The sequence below is a fragment of the Lemur catta genome, chromosome 4 (genome assembly GCF_020740605.2).
Source record: "Lemur catta isolate mLemCat1 chromosome 4, mLemCat1.pri, whole genome shotgun sequence".
Lineage (NCBI taxonomy): Eukaryota > Metazoa > Chordata > Mammalia > Primates > Lemuridae > Lemur > Lemur catta.
In genome coordinates this window covers 75,772,625-75,786,792 of record NC_059131.1, presented here as the reverse complement: position 1 = coordinate 75,786,792, position 14,168 = coordinate 75,772,625, and the positions used below count along the sequence as shown (strand labels likewise).

Below are 14,168 nucleotides of genomic sequence, written 5' to 3'. Positions count from 1 at the left end.
GTCTTGATAGAGACACTAGGAAAACGGGGAGCTTCAGTGACCAGCTCTGCCTTCAACACCATTGAGTAACAAGGTGCATCAACAGAAAACGTTTTCCTAACCAATATTTCTGTATTAAAGGAAAATCAAGAGGTTATTGTAGCATGTAGTTTAAAGAAAAAAATTATTTAGATATTCAGATGCTTTTCTGAACAATGCCCTAGGGATGAGCACACGTGTTATTAGATTTTCTTCTTTCTACTCATTTTCTCCATGAGGGTTACCCAGGTATGCTCTCACTCACACTTACTATCTAACCATGAAATGGTTAGGAACTCCATTTGAAAACTCACCGTTGCACCTTAATGTTTTTTTCACCAGTGATACCTTAAATTCACTAATCCCATCATATGTAACTTGACTGTTTCAAATTAATTTATTTTTTTCCTCCTTTCTCCTTCCTTCCATTCTTGTGATGTTGCCCATATGGCTACTGCAATTTCTGCAATCCAGATAGGCCACTACTGCCACCTACTGATCTTACACCATAATATCTACTTTTACAGTTACTCATACAAAAATAAATCTTTTATTCGCAGGTAAAAGAGCACTTATTTTAGTGAAACAACTGGCAATTGGTTTTAAATAGAGCAATTCTTATTTGGCTGTGTGGAAAGATATAGATGTTATTGAAATTGACAAAATAAAAGGAGACCACAGGGAAGTCACTTTCCCCTCTACCCAACAGAAGACACTGTTTCAGAATGCAAATTGTTTGAGCAAGGCTTGTAGTATTCCACTGCAATGATTTTAAAGGCCAGACCAAACATCATATTCATAAGGGTTAATGCTGCTCAGGTTGGTACATTTACAGATGTACTGAATGGACCTAACCAATATATATCTGCTCCTGCAGAGAGTTAAGAAAGAATCTAAAATCTATCCATCATGTCCAATGCACCAGCCACTTAGCATACATTGTCCCATTATTTCTCAGTGCAACCTTGTAAGATCAGTGTTTTGATACTTATTTGAAGATTTAAAGACTGAGGTTTAGAAGGATTAAGTAAATGTGCAAGGTCACAAAACTAGTCAGTGGCTGAGTCAAGATTCACACCCAATTCTGTTTGACTGCAAAGGCCGATGCTCTTTTCCTTATATCACACTTAGACCTGCTCTCAGAAGCACATGTCATTCAAGGATGATAAAGCCCACCTTACCGAGTTCTACTTCCAGTGTGTCCTGGATGGGATCCAGAATGTCTGGTTTGAGATTAGTGTCTTCCACTAAAAGATGACAAGAAAAATCATTATTTGCATTGAGAAATCTGAAGGCCTGCTTGCTGAAGATGTGGGTGCATGGCCACAGTTTGATCTAAATGTTTTGGATCGCCCTCTTCAAATTTTATCCATAATCCACAAGCCTAGGAACTCAAGTTTCCATGTGAAAAGCTTGTCCCCAGAATGACTGTGACATCAGGTTGCAGGTGTTAGTAAAACGTCGGTCTTTGATTAATATGTATTTGCCTGAGTGCCTTTTCTTCCTCACCAATCCTGCTCATCCCTTGCAGACTCGAGTCCCCATCTTGGGCTTCTCCTAGATTTCTTTTTGATGCCTTCTGGCTGAGTAATCCAACAGAAAGAAGAATCCACCTGAGATACTGTACAAGTCAAGCAGATCTGAGGTCACCTCCTCCATCCTTAAACTCCTGTTTTGTTTCAAAATAAAGGAGAATCCAGCCCTTAGTTAACAATTTTACCCTTCAGCTTCCTGCCACAAACTTTCCATTTGCGTTCACTGTCAAACTTCCTCCTGAAGGTGTCCCATCTCCTGATAAAGGAAAATTCAGGACTTTTGTTCTCGATGTTACCCACTCTTACCTCTCAGGGACCTTACTGCAATTACACCATCTCTGTCCTGTGTCTTTAACTCTCTCTCTCTCTCTCCCCTTCTTCCCATCAGCATTTATCCATGCTCAGAATGCTCAGTCTCATTGTCTTAAAAAAGAGAAAACACCCTCTTCCTTCCATCCCTGCCTCACCCATTCTCCTTCGTTCCCAGCCAAATTCTTAAAAAGAGTTCTCTGTGCTCATTTCCTCCATTCCCTCACCTGCCATGCAGTCTTATTTCTGTTCCAAACATTCCACTGAGACTGCTTTGGCCAAAGTCATCAGTGACACCCTGGCACCTAAATTCACTGGGCACAATTGAGTTTTTAATCTACTTTACCTCTCAACAGCATTGGCACTGTTGGCCACGCTCTCTTCAAGACCCTTTTGCCTTTTCAAACCCATGTTCCTGTACTCTCCTTCAACCTCTGTGCTCACTTCTCTGTGTCCTTGTGGGCACCCCTTCCTCTGGGCCTCTTTTGCACATCAGTTGTCTCCCCAGTTCTCTCCTAGTGCTCTTTCACTCTTCCTGCTCCCCCCGGGGAGTACAGTTCACCCCTCCCTGAAGGGCCGTGGTGCCTGTGATTTTCTCTCTCTGCATCATCAATGTCTCTTCCTCCCCTGCTCTCGTCCCCATCCTTCCCCTGACACACACTCACCGACATGTGTTCTCATATTCATGTCCTGGCTCCTTTGGGGATCTTCCTCCTCTCCCCCACCTTTCCAAGTATTGGGATACTCCAGGGCCTGATGCTAGACCCTTCTCTCTCTAACCCCACTTCCTAGGTGATCTCATTCAGTTCCTTGGCTGTAGGTATCATGGAAAAGTTGGTCATTCTCACATTCACCTCTGCAGCCAGAACTTCAGCAGGCTGGTTTATCCGAATACCCACTTGTCATCATGAGTTGGATGACTACAAGACTTTCCAAGCCTCATACTTAATCTCCTCCTCAGACCCTGTTTTTCTTCAGCATGTTCAAGGCTTATTATATGGTGTCAACATTTACCAACTTATCCAAGCCAGAAACCTGAAGCATCCTTGATTTCTCTCTTTCTCCTATTTTCTACACAAAATCCATCATCATGTTGTGTTGACTCACTCCTCCAGGCACTTCTCGTTACCTCTGCTAAGTCTACTCACAGAGCACCCAGAGGCATCTTTTAATGACAGGACCCACACCTGCTGCGCCCCAGCCCTGTGCTCTGTCGGCCTCTGCACTGACAGCCTCAGTACATTGCAAGAAGTTTGCCTGTTTGCCGGACTCAAGACCTGGCTCTCATCCTTGGCTCCTCCTTCTCCCTTCCTCACTCCCATCACTAAATGCTTCCAGATAAGCCTCCTAACTTCATGCCGTCTCCCACTATCCCCCAGTTCAGGTCCCCTCAGCAATTGCCTGCTTGACCTCAGTAACCTCCTGACTCCTCTCCCTGCCTCCATTCTTGCTCTTCAAACCCATTTTCTGCACAACAGACAGAGGGATCTACCTCAAATACAAATCTATTCATGACGCTCTCCCACTTAAAACCCTCAGTGTGCCCCCATTGTTCCTGGGATACAATCCAAACTTATTAGAACAGTGTGAGGTCAGTCCCTTTCCACACCTTCCCCCTCAGCTGACCTTCCTGCTCTTTCTGGATGGTACCATGCCCTCCTTCATCTCCTGCCTAACCGCTGTGCTGCTCCCTCACCCTGGAATGGCAGCTTCCACCTTCACTGAGCTAGCTCTTCTCACCTGGACTGGGTGGGCTTCCCCAGGTTTGGGTCCGGTGGGCCTCCCATATGCCCACTGCTCCCCTTTCTCTCGCCATACTGTACTGCGGTAGACTACTTCCCACCTGTCTGCTCCCCAAATGGTAAGTCCTTAGAGGCTAGATAAAGAGTTCAGGTACTCATTCTTACATCCTTAGCTCCAAGTCTGACACATATTAGATGTGCAGTAAATATTCGTGTGGGAAAGAATAAATGTGAGAATGAATGCATCGATGAGGAAGACAGGAATGATGACAGAGAAGGCTTGATTGAAACAGATACAATAGATAGTGCAAGGTGTCCTTTGCATGAGAGAAGAGCAGATTATGCCACAGAGAATTTGAAGGGCTGAGTGATGGCTGAATATCACTTGGAGGGGACAAGAGGGTTCAGGGACAACCTGAACCAACCCCAACCCCAACCCTAACCCTAGGGAAATTCACATTCTAACTACTTTTTCAAGGAGCAATCTAATATATACGAAATCTAAGATAAAATATAATAAAATAAAACCAATCTGAAATACCAGAGGGTGCAAGGGCCAGGAAGTAGGCAGGGGTGTTTAACTTTGTCTTTGGGTGCTCCATGTGGTTTGTATGTTACAATAAAAGAAGAGGAGATAAAATTGATTAATATCTTTACTGAGAGCTAAGTCAACCACTGAGTAGCTCTTTGATACAAAGTATGAATGACTGGCTCTGTTATGTTTTCACTCCATAAGCCATGGTTAAATTAATTACATCATGTAGTTCATTCATGCTGATACTTGTAGAACAACTCAAGGGAAAGGTTAGGGCAAAAATAGATAAGCCACAGAGAGAAATATCCAATGTGCCAACAGACATATGACAAGACATTTAACCAATTATTAGTCAGGGCAGTGTAAATTGGAAGAAAGCAAACAAACAAAAAAATCCTGTGTAATGCCAATCAAAAAGTCTGATAACACCAAATACCATTTGGGAATAACAGGAATCTGTTAGTTACTGATGAGGTTTAAATTAGCAAAATGATACCTTAGTATGATTCCATGTGCTTGTGACACAAAACACATTCCATAACAAAATAATATTTTATTAATAGATACATACATCTGTAGAAAAAGCATAAATACACAAATGGGAAGGACATAAACTACAAGATGTGACTACACTGGCACAGAAAGGGCAAGGGAAGGAATGGGGCACAGACCTCAAGCTACATCTGCAATGTTTTGTTTCTTTATGAAAAAAAAAAAAACCAACAAGATTTTAAGCACATGGGAAAACATTAATGTGTTTAAAGCTGGTGATAGGTACGTGGATGTCACTTAATATTTTTGTGTGTGAAATATATTTAATGTATTTTTAATTCATTGCAAAAGCAAATCAGAAACCAATGCATGGACAGCCCAACTTGTGACAGCTTGAACATGGTTCAGAACCAAGCCTTCCCTGGGGGATGGGAACTGGGTCAGTGGGAAAACTGATGTTTGCCCACATTCAAGGATTTTCATGACTACAAATATATGACTATCCTTTTTTTTTTTTTTTTACTAAGTCAAAGGAAGATAATTTTAATTTGGCCAGTTGAAGTTAAGATCTCAAATACTGAGACAAAAATCTCACTTACCAATGGTTCTCACTTGAACAACAGCTCTGACTGTCCATGAACTTGCGTTATCCGACTGAGTATAATCACATACGTATGTGCCCTGGTGAAAGTCATAAACTTCATCCACTATCATTGGGTTGCTCCTTTGTTCAGAGAGTTTTCCATTCTAATCAGAAAGATAAGAAAATTAAACAACTTTCTTTAACCATAGATTTTTTGTTAAAGAAAACTTTTATGAATCATACGTATAAAAAAACTTTACAAATTTGAACCAGGGAGGAGGAAGATCAGTCTGAGAAAAGGGAATCTCATAAGCTATGAAGATATTGTGTTAAAAAACTATATTTGCAAGATTCTTATTTGAAAAAAGAGATATTTTCTTTTTCTTTCTTTCTTTTTTTTTCTTTTTTTTTTTGAGAGAGAATCTTGCTCTTTCACCTGGGCTAGAGTGCAGTGGCATCATCATAGCTCACTGCAACCTCAAACTCCTGGGCTCAAGCGATCCTCCTGCCTCAGCCTCCCGAGTAGCTGGGACTACAGCCACACACCACCACACATAGCTAATTTTTAAAAATTTTTTGTAGACATGGGGTTTGCTGTATTGCCCAGACTGGTCTCAAACACCTGGCTTCAAGTGATCCTCCTATCTCTGCCTCCCAAAGTGCTAGGATTATAGGAGTGAGCCACCATGAATGGCCAAGGGGCATTTTCTAACACAATTACATTATATGTAGAAATGAGGGAGCCAAACCTGATCAGCCCACTAAGAGCTACTTAGCCTAGTATTTCTCAGAGCATTTGCTCAGGTCCCTGAGAGTATTCTGGAAAGCTTGTTGTGTTCTAAGGGCTGACACCTAAATGAATATAAAAAAAAAGTGTGTGTGTACGTGTATATATTTTTTTTCTGGAAACTGACAGATTTCCCATGTCTGAGGGTTATATATAAAATTTCCTCTTTAAATAAAGCTAACCCTAATAAAAGAATAAATTTTAGATAAAAAGATTAAATAAACAGGTATGCATAAATAGTACAAAGAATGACTAAAGACTGAGAAACAATTATTTAGCTCACAAGGGACCTGAAGTCAAGGAAGAACTCAGTGTGATTATTAATCTATCTCTCTCACACTTAGAATCTATCAGTGACTCCCTGCTGTCTTTCGAAAAATGTCTAAAATTCTTTATGGTCTGGTCTTGCCAATCCTCCTTCATCTCCTTTGCTGGTACTGCCCATCTACCCGCTTGCCATTCCCTAAATAACCAAGTTCTTTCCTGATCCCTGAGCTTGCACATGTCTCCCACCACTTTTTTCCCACTGGGTAGGCCGCTACTCAGTCTACAGCTCCAACTCAAAAGGTATCTCCTAAGGTGATAAGTCACCACCCATATCCCAGCAGAAGTGGTCATGTCAAGCTCCCAAAGTAGTGAGCACAAACCATTATTGTGCATAGCCCTTTTGTAGTAATTATGTGTTTATGTATCTCCTTCTCCATGGTTATTTGAGAGCAGCCTTGGTGCCAAGGCATCTAGCTGGTCCTGAACACACAGAGAGGAATAAACACGGGTCCCTTCTCTCAGCAAGCTCTAAGAATGCAGGCCCTGAGTAGTAAGCCGTCCCATGGCACCATGCACAGCGTGCGCAGGGAGCACTCAGGTGGCCCTATCTCAGCTCACGTGTTGCAGAGATGCTCCCTTAAGGCTAAACAGAGCCTTGAAAAATATGTAGGAATCAATCAGTTGAAAGGAAGTGCCATTTTAGGAATATTTGAAGCAAAGTGTGTACTTAGGAAACAAGGCCAAGGTGAAAGGGCTGATGACTGAAGACGTGTCTGACCTTTGTGTCTCCAGTATTTATCAAGTGGGACAGCAATAGTAAGGTCTTTGAAAATGATGAGTGACTAAGTGAATGTACAATTGAAAAAAAAAAAGGTTTTCGAGCAGGAGAGTCACATGATCAAACATTTTAGAGAAATGACAGGCAACTGGTATGGAAATTCTTGTAAGCTTTAGCAAAGACTATCATAATGACCTTTGTGTAAGCAGGGGCTAGGACATAGTAGGGACTCGATAGATATTTTTCAAATGATTATCACTGTGCCAGTAATCATGTAGCCCCCGCTCCATGTATAATAATGTCCTTTGGTACGTACGCTTCCAATTTCCAACTGAGAGTACCAGGAGCATATCTCTTTCCATTGTAGTTGAAAGAAAAGAGATAAACAAACAAAAAAATAAAATAATAAGAGTCTGTTATCTTACATAGATCACAGAGTTCTTTCTCACGTATTATTGCATATGATCGTCCAGAGGATTCTCTGTCTTGCTTTTTGTGGATTCTATTTCTTCCATTTTATAGATGAGAAAACAGATGTTCTGGAATTTGAGTGGTTTTTCTCTATATGACAAAGCTCATAAATGAGAGCACTGAGAATTTATCTAGCATTTTCTGGTTCTGAGTTTCATGTTCTGATTGAGGAATTTCCCTTCCGCTTTGGCTGCCGACTGGTAGAAGCAGGGATTCCCCTACTCCAAATCTCTGGTGTGGTTCTTGTGGTCCAAAAAGGACTTTCCAGTAGGTTGGCCAGGAGCCTGAGAGGAAGGCCAGACTTGTCAGAGAGAGGTGGCTGCAGGGAGGAGGAAGTAGCAAAAGGCCAGCAGGTCGGAACAGACGAGGTTAAATATTCGTTAGGTGATCTCAAGGACCAAGAAGCTTTCCAATGGAAGTTTAAGAGGTTGGTGAAGGGGGGTGGGAATTCAGAGATAAACTTTAAAGAACACAGTAATAGCATGTGAAGGTCAGAATTTAGAGGGGAAGTGTGTAGTAAATCACATGAGAAAGTAGCAGAAAGGGGATGCAGAATGTCATTAAGACCTCAGCTGAGTCACTGGGGAACATGGGGCATAACCACATGGACCTGGTTTCTTTTTCATAAAAAGGTAAGCATGGCTTAGTGCATATCATTAAGACTTTATGACGTGGAACTCAAAGGAAACATCAAAGAAAAGAAATTAGTAATTTATGCCAAGGATGATGGGAAACTTTCAGATAATACAATTACAAATGATCCTAGTAGGAAAGAGACAGGCTAATGTAACTGCACAGGAAGCTCTTTATTTTGCTCATATGTGAAGCAGTTGTGAACAAAATAGGGAAGGAAGAATATCCACCAGTGTGAATCTGTATGAATACTGTCAGTAAGTCCTAGAAAAAACTGAAATATGCAAAAAAAAAAAGGGGGGGGCTGAAGACATTAACAAGGACTTTTAAAGGTATGTGTGAAGCGAAGAGAAGAACAAAATCATTCTTACTACTAGGGGCAGTTATGATGATATTATACTACAATCTCAACAAGTTCTTGTACTGCCAGTCAGTACAGCTACTCCTGGGAGCATTGTGCACATTATATAATTCTATGGGAATGGTGCTCCCTGGAATTGGGCAACACAGTGGGGCTCCTACCTGAGCTTCCACCACCTAGTCTGGGAGGACTCCCAGGATCGACATTTCTAGTCCTGTCCTCTCTGATGGACTTCAGCTTTTCATGTCCATTTTAATGTGCCCTATCATGGACTCATGTGTCCAGATCTGTATACATTACCTCTCTTCGACTCCTAACTGAATTAATTTCTACTTTCTCTGGTAAATGACAAATGGTAAATTAGTAAACACCATGAATATATTTTGAGCCAGAAATACCCAAAACATTATAGTCATTTCTTTTACCCACCCTGAGTCAAAGCTTTTAATCTTTTTATTTCATAAAAATATCACTAGCATCTGCTGCCTTTTTTCTGTTCCCACTTCTAGTTCCCTGGATCAGGACTCACACTTGTAAAGTTCAAACACATCAAGAGGGTCCCAGTAACCATCTTGCATGATCAACCCACAACTTTCATTTCTGCTCTAACTCTTATTATACCATTCAAGAACTCTCTGCTCCACCATGCTGAGCCCTCACCATTCGCTGAATATGCCCTTTGTTTTTTTGTTTCTGTTGCCTATGTTGCTCTTTCTTGCTAAGTATAGCAGCGCAGTCTCTTGCCCCAATTATCAACAGAGTATTCTATTTATGCATAATTTTTGCACTAATACTTATCTTTTAATGGAAGAAGGGTACATTATGGAAATTAATGATGATGGGATAGATGTGACTCCCTAGTGAAAGTCTTAAATTAATTATTTAATAGGTGGTTTATGAACCTGTAGGAAAGGAAGTAGATGGCTAATATCAGCCAGCATGGATTCACTAACAAAAATCATATCAAAGTTATATCATTTTCCTTCTTGATTGAATGGTTAGACCAGAGGCTCAGAGGAATATAGCAGACACAGTGTTTCTTCACTATAGTGAGTTAATTGGAAAGTACTTTCATGACCTCTCTGTTAAACAAAAGACACAAGTGGGCTGAATGATAGGACATTTGGGTACCTTCTTACTTAATTGAGCAGCAGGACACCCAAGTTGTGGATTAATGGACCATATTTAACTAGAATGATCTCTCTGTCCTCAGAGCTAGCCTGTGCAGTAGTTTTACTAGGGGCTTGAGTGAGCCCATATTGCACATGCTTATTTCTTCTACAAGCCTCACATATCTGGGTGTGATGGCTAATACGCTGGAATTCAAAATCAGAATTCCAATAGCTTGACACATGAAATGATGTGCTAAAGCCAACAAATGAAAATTTAATAGGAATGAATGTAAAATCATGAGTATGGGTTACAAATTCTATTCTATAAGCACAAAATAGAGATAATTGGCTCCATTTTAGTTCTTGTTCAAAATACCTGCCTGCCAACTCAGAATAAATTAACCGTATAATGGGGCTGTCCCAAAGCTAAAGCAATTGTGGGCTGCATTAATATTCTGTTCAGAACAAGGAAGAAAATAGTTTCTCTGTTTTCGGTATTGGTTAGACGGCATGTGCATTATTGTATTGAACAGGTGTTAGGAAGCTGTCCAGCATCACGAGAGTTCTGAAATGTTCACAGTGAGAACAACTGAATGGGCCAATGCATCAACCTTGGAAATAGTTTTCAAAAATATAATATAAGTTATCTTTACATCTTCCCCATTTAGAAACATATTAAATTCGGAATCTAGCCAATCTCAACATGCTCACCAATTCTTCACGGTACTAGGCTCACAGAATGCCAACAGTTGCCAGTTATAAGAACTAGGTCAAAAAGAAATGAGAAGAAGTGGCAGGTCTAGGTGAAAAAATTCCATGGAACACAGGCCTCAAAAACAACCCCCCAGCAGCCACATCAGCATTGTGGCAAGTGAATGTGGCATGAGTGAGATTGTTTTCAACCACCAATGGAAATGTTATTCAGGGCACATATCCTACTAACAGCAGGTCACTGCGGTGTCAGTGAAACCTTGTTGCTCGAGGCCATTCTAGAGGAGACTTTCCTACTGCTGCTCTTCATTATAATTTTGCCTCGTGTCAAAGATTTTCTTAGCTGAACATCTTAAAAGTGCCATTCCATTAAATATAATTATCATTTAAGATAAAGCTTGCCTATGCCAACGTATTTTTATGTTTCTAGAAATTAAGAAAATATAGAGAAAATATTCTTAGAATAAAGAACAAATAACTCACTTTAATTCTGACTTTTTAGTTATTAAATATTTTAATTAAGAATCTCCAAGCATGTGACCCAGCCAGGCCCCAGTGCTCTGCTTAAGCCTTCTCCAGGCCAGGAAGCAAGTGCAGATCAGCAATTATCTGCAGTGGGATCAGGTGGCCCCACCCAGTCCCAGCAGCCAAAGCGCAACCTAACAAAGTCTCATGGCTCTGCTTAAGGTTACCCTAGACCCAGAGGCAAAATTAAGTCCACACACATCTGTAGAGCATAGCCTCTACCCCTACTCACCCTGTGTGGCTAAGCAGCAACCACAGAGAACTAATCTTGTTTTGAAACCTACGGATTCTAAACAGCAGTACCACCCAGCCAGGGAAAATAATCTGCAAACTTGACTAATCAGAGGCAATCTCAGAGCCCAGCCAGCAGCTCTGCCTGACCACAGAGAATAGCCAGTGGTCTCACTGGACCACAGAGCACAGCCAACAGTTCCATCTGACCTCAGAGTACAGGTGGCAGCCAAGCCCAGTAGAAAACCTGACACCAAGTTCTGCTTATCTGGGGTGACTACCAGCTGGCCCATCTAGAATCCCACACTAGACTAAATAGTGAAGGTCTATCACCACCAGAGAACATCTGCAAAGACCAGAAGAAATGACTATTTGTTCAAACATGCAGGCACAAATGCATGGGCACACAGATTATGAGAAGTCAAGGAAATAGGACATCACCAAAAGAAACTAATAAATCTATTATAATGGAACCTGAAGAAATGGAGACCAATGAAATAACTGACAAAGAATTCAGAAGAATCATCTTAAAGAAATTCAGGGAACTCAGGAAATGTGGATAGAAGATCAAATTAATTTTAGAAACAATTCATAAATAAAATGAGAACTTGGAAAAAGAAATAGAAACAATTAAAAAAATGGAAATCCTAGACATAAATAATATTAATAGACTGCACTGAAAAAAACAATAGAAAGCTTTAAGCGGAAGAAAGAATCAGTGATCCTGAAGCTAGGAAATTTGAAATTATCTGGTCAGAGGAGCAAAAAGAAAAAAAGAATGAAAAATAAGGAAGAAGGCTTAAGGGAATTATGGGATATCATCAAAAGAAATAAGATTCACATGCATAATAGGAATTTTAAAAGAAGAAAATAGAGAGAAAAACCATTATTTAAGGAAATAATGGCTGAAAGTTTCCCAAATCTGAGGAAAGACAATATGAAATGCAGAAAGCGCAGATGTCTCCAGACAAATTCAACCCACTGAGGAGTTCACCAAGACACATCATAATCAAATTATCAAAAATCAGTGACAAAGAAAGAATATTGAAAGCAGTAAGAGATAAGAAATATACCATATTCAAGGAAATACCAATACGACTATCTGTGAACTTCTCAGCAAAAACCCTGTATGCCAGGAGAGAGTAGGATGATATGTTCAAGGTGCTGAAGGGGGAAAACAAACACTTAATCAAAAATATTTTACTCAGCAAAGTTTTTCTTCAGAAATGACGGGAAATAAAAAGTTTCCCAGATGAACAAAAGCTAAGGGAATTCATTATCACTAGGACTACTTTACAAGAATTGCTAAAGGGAGTTCTTTAAGCTTAAATGAAAAGCTTCTAATTAATAACCAAAAAAAAAAAAGAAACTAGAAAACAATAGTATAAGTAATGTGTAGTCATATTCAGAATTCTCTAGTGCCATAAATATATAAAGCAATTTTATAGCTACTGTGAAGTTTAAAAGACAAAACTAATTAAAAAAACAACTGTAGCTACAATAAATTATTAAAGGATACAAACTACAAAAAGTGAAAATTTTGTCATAAAAATTATAAAAGGTAGTGGGGAAGGGGTGAAAGTATAGTTTTTTGATGTGACTAAAGTTAAGTTGTTATAACTTAAAATTGCTTGTTATAAGGATAGTGTTTTTTGTAAGCCTCATAGTAACCACAAAACAAAAACCTGTAGTAGCTGCACAAAATAGAAAAAGAAAGGACTCAAAACATAACACCACTGAAAACCATCAAAACACAAAGGAAGACAGTAATAGAGGAAAAAATAAATTAAAAAATTGCAAAACAGCCAGAAAACAAATTATAAAATGGCAGTAGCAAGTTTTTATCTATCAATAATTACCTTGAATGTAAATGAATTAAATTCTTTAATCAAAGGTCATAGAAAGGCTGAATGGATTTTTTTAAAAATCCAACCATATGCTGCCTACAATAGACTCACCTTACTACTAAGGATGCACTGAAAGTGAAAGAATGGAAAAAGATAGTTTATACAAATAAAACCAAAAGAGAGCAAGATAGTTATATCTGAAAAATAGACTTTAAGTAAAAAAATTATTAAAGAAGATCATTATATAATGATAAAATGTCAAGTCACTAAAAGGACATAACAATTTTAAATATATATGCACCCAACATCAGAGCACCTAAATACATAAAGCAATTATTAAATGAAGGGAGAGATAGACTGTGGTACATTAATAGTAGGGGACTCAGTACCCCTGTCTCAAAAATGGTCAGATCATCTAGAAAGGAAATTAGTTTTAAAAAAGTTGAACTTGAATTACAGTTTAGACCAAATGGACCTAACAGACATATACAGAACATTCTATCCAACAGCTGCAGAATATACATCATCACAAGCACACACAGAACATTCTTCAAAATAGATAATATGTTAGCTCACAAAATATCTTTAAAAATTTAAGAAGATTGAAATTATCCTCTTAATCAAGTTTTTTTTTTGGACCACAATGGCATGACACTAGAAATTAGGAATAGGAAATACCTTAGAAAATACTCAAAAGTGTGGAAATTAAACAACATGTTCATAAATTAATGGGTCACAAAGGAAATCAAAAACGAAATTTAAAAAGACCTTGAGACAAATAAAAATGGAAACACAACATACCAAACCTTACGGAATGCAGCAACAGCAGTCCTGAGAGGGAAATTTATAGCAATGAATGCCTACATCAAAAGAAGAACGATCTCCAGTAAACTATCTAATGTAATACCACAAGGAGCTAGGAAAAAAAAAAAAAAGAACTAAACCCAAAGTTTGCAGAAAGAAGGAGACAAAGATTAGAGCAGAAATAAATGAAATAGAGATTAGAAAAAGCAATATAAAAAAATAAGTGAAGCTAAAAATTGTTTTTGTGAAAATATAAACAAAATCAATAAAAGCTTAGCTAGACTAGAAAAATAGAAAAGACTCAGATAAATAAAATAAAAATGAAAGAGGATACATTACAAGTGATACCACAGAAATAGAAAGGATCATAAGAATTTGCTATGAATAATTATATGCAAACAAAATGTATAATATAAATGAAACATAT

At 39.0% G+C, this 14,168-nt stretch overlaps 1 protein-coding gene across 1 annotated transcript in view; it reads right to left on the bottom strand.

Annotated features, from left to right (window-relative positions):
- Positions 1 to 14,168, bottom strand: part of LOC123637270 (interleukin 18 receptor accessory protein) — a 37,280-nt gene that overhangs the window by 8,266 nt on the left and 14,846 nt on the right. The window contains exons 5-6 of the mRNA XM_045550324.1: positions 5,231 to 5,378; positions 1,200 to 1,265 (exon numbers count right to left, since the gene is read on the bottom strand). Of these exons, the coding sequence (XP_045406280.1) occupies positions 1,200 to 1,265; positions 5,231 to 5,378 (214 nt within the window). The remainder of the gene's footprint in view (positions 1 to 1,199; positions 1,266 to 5,230; positions 5,379 to 14,168) is intronic.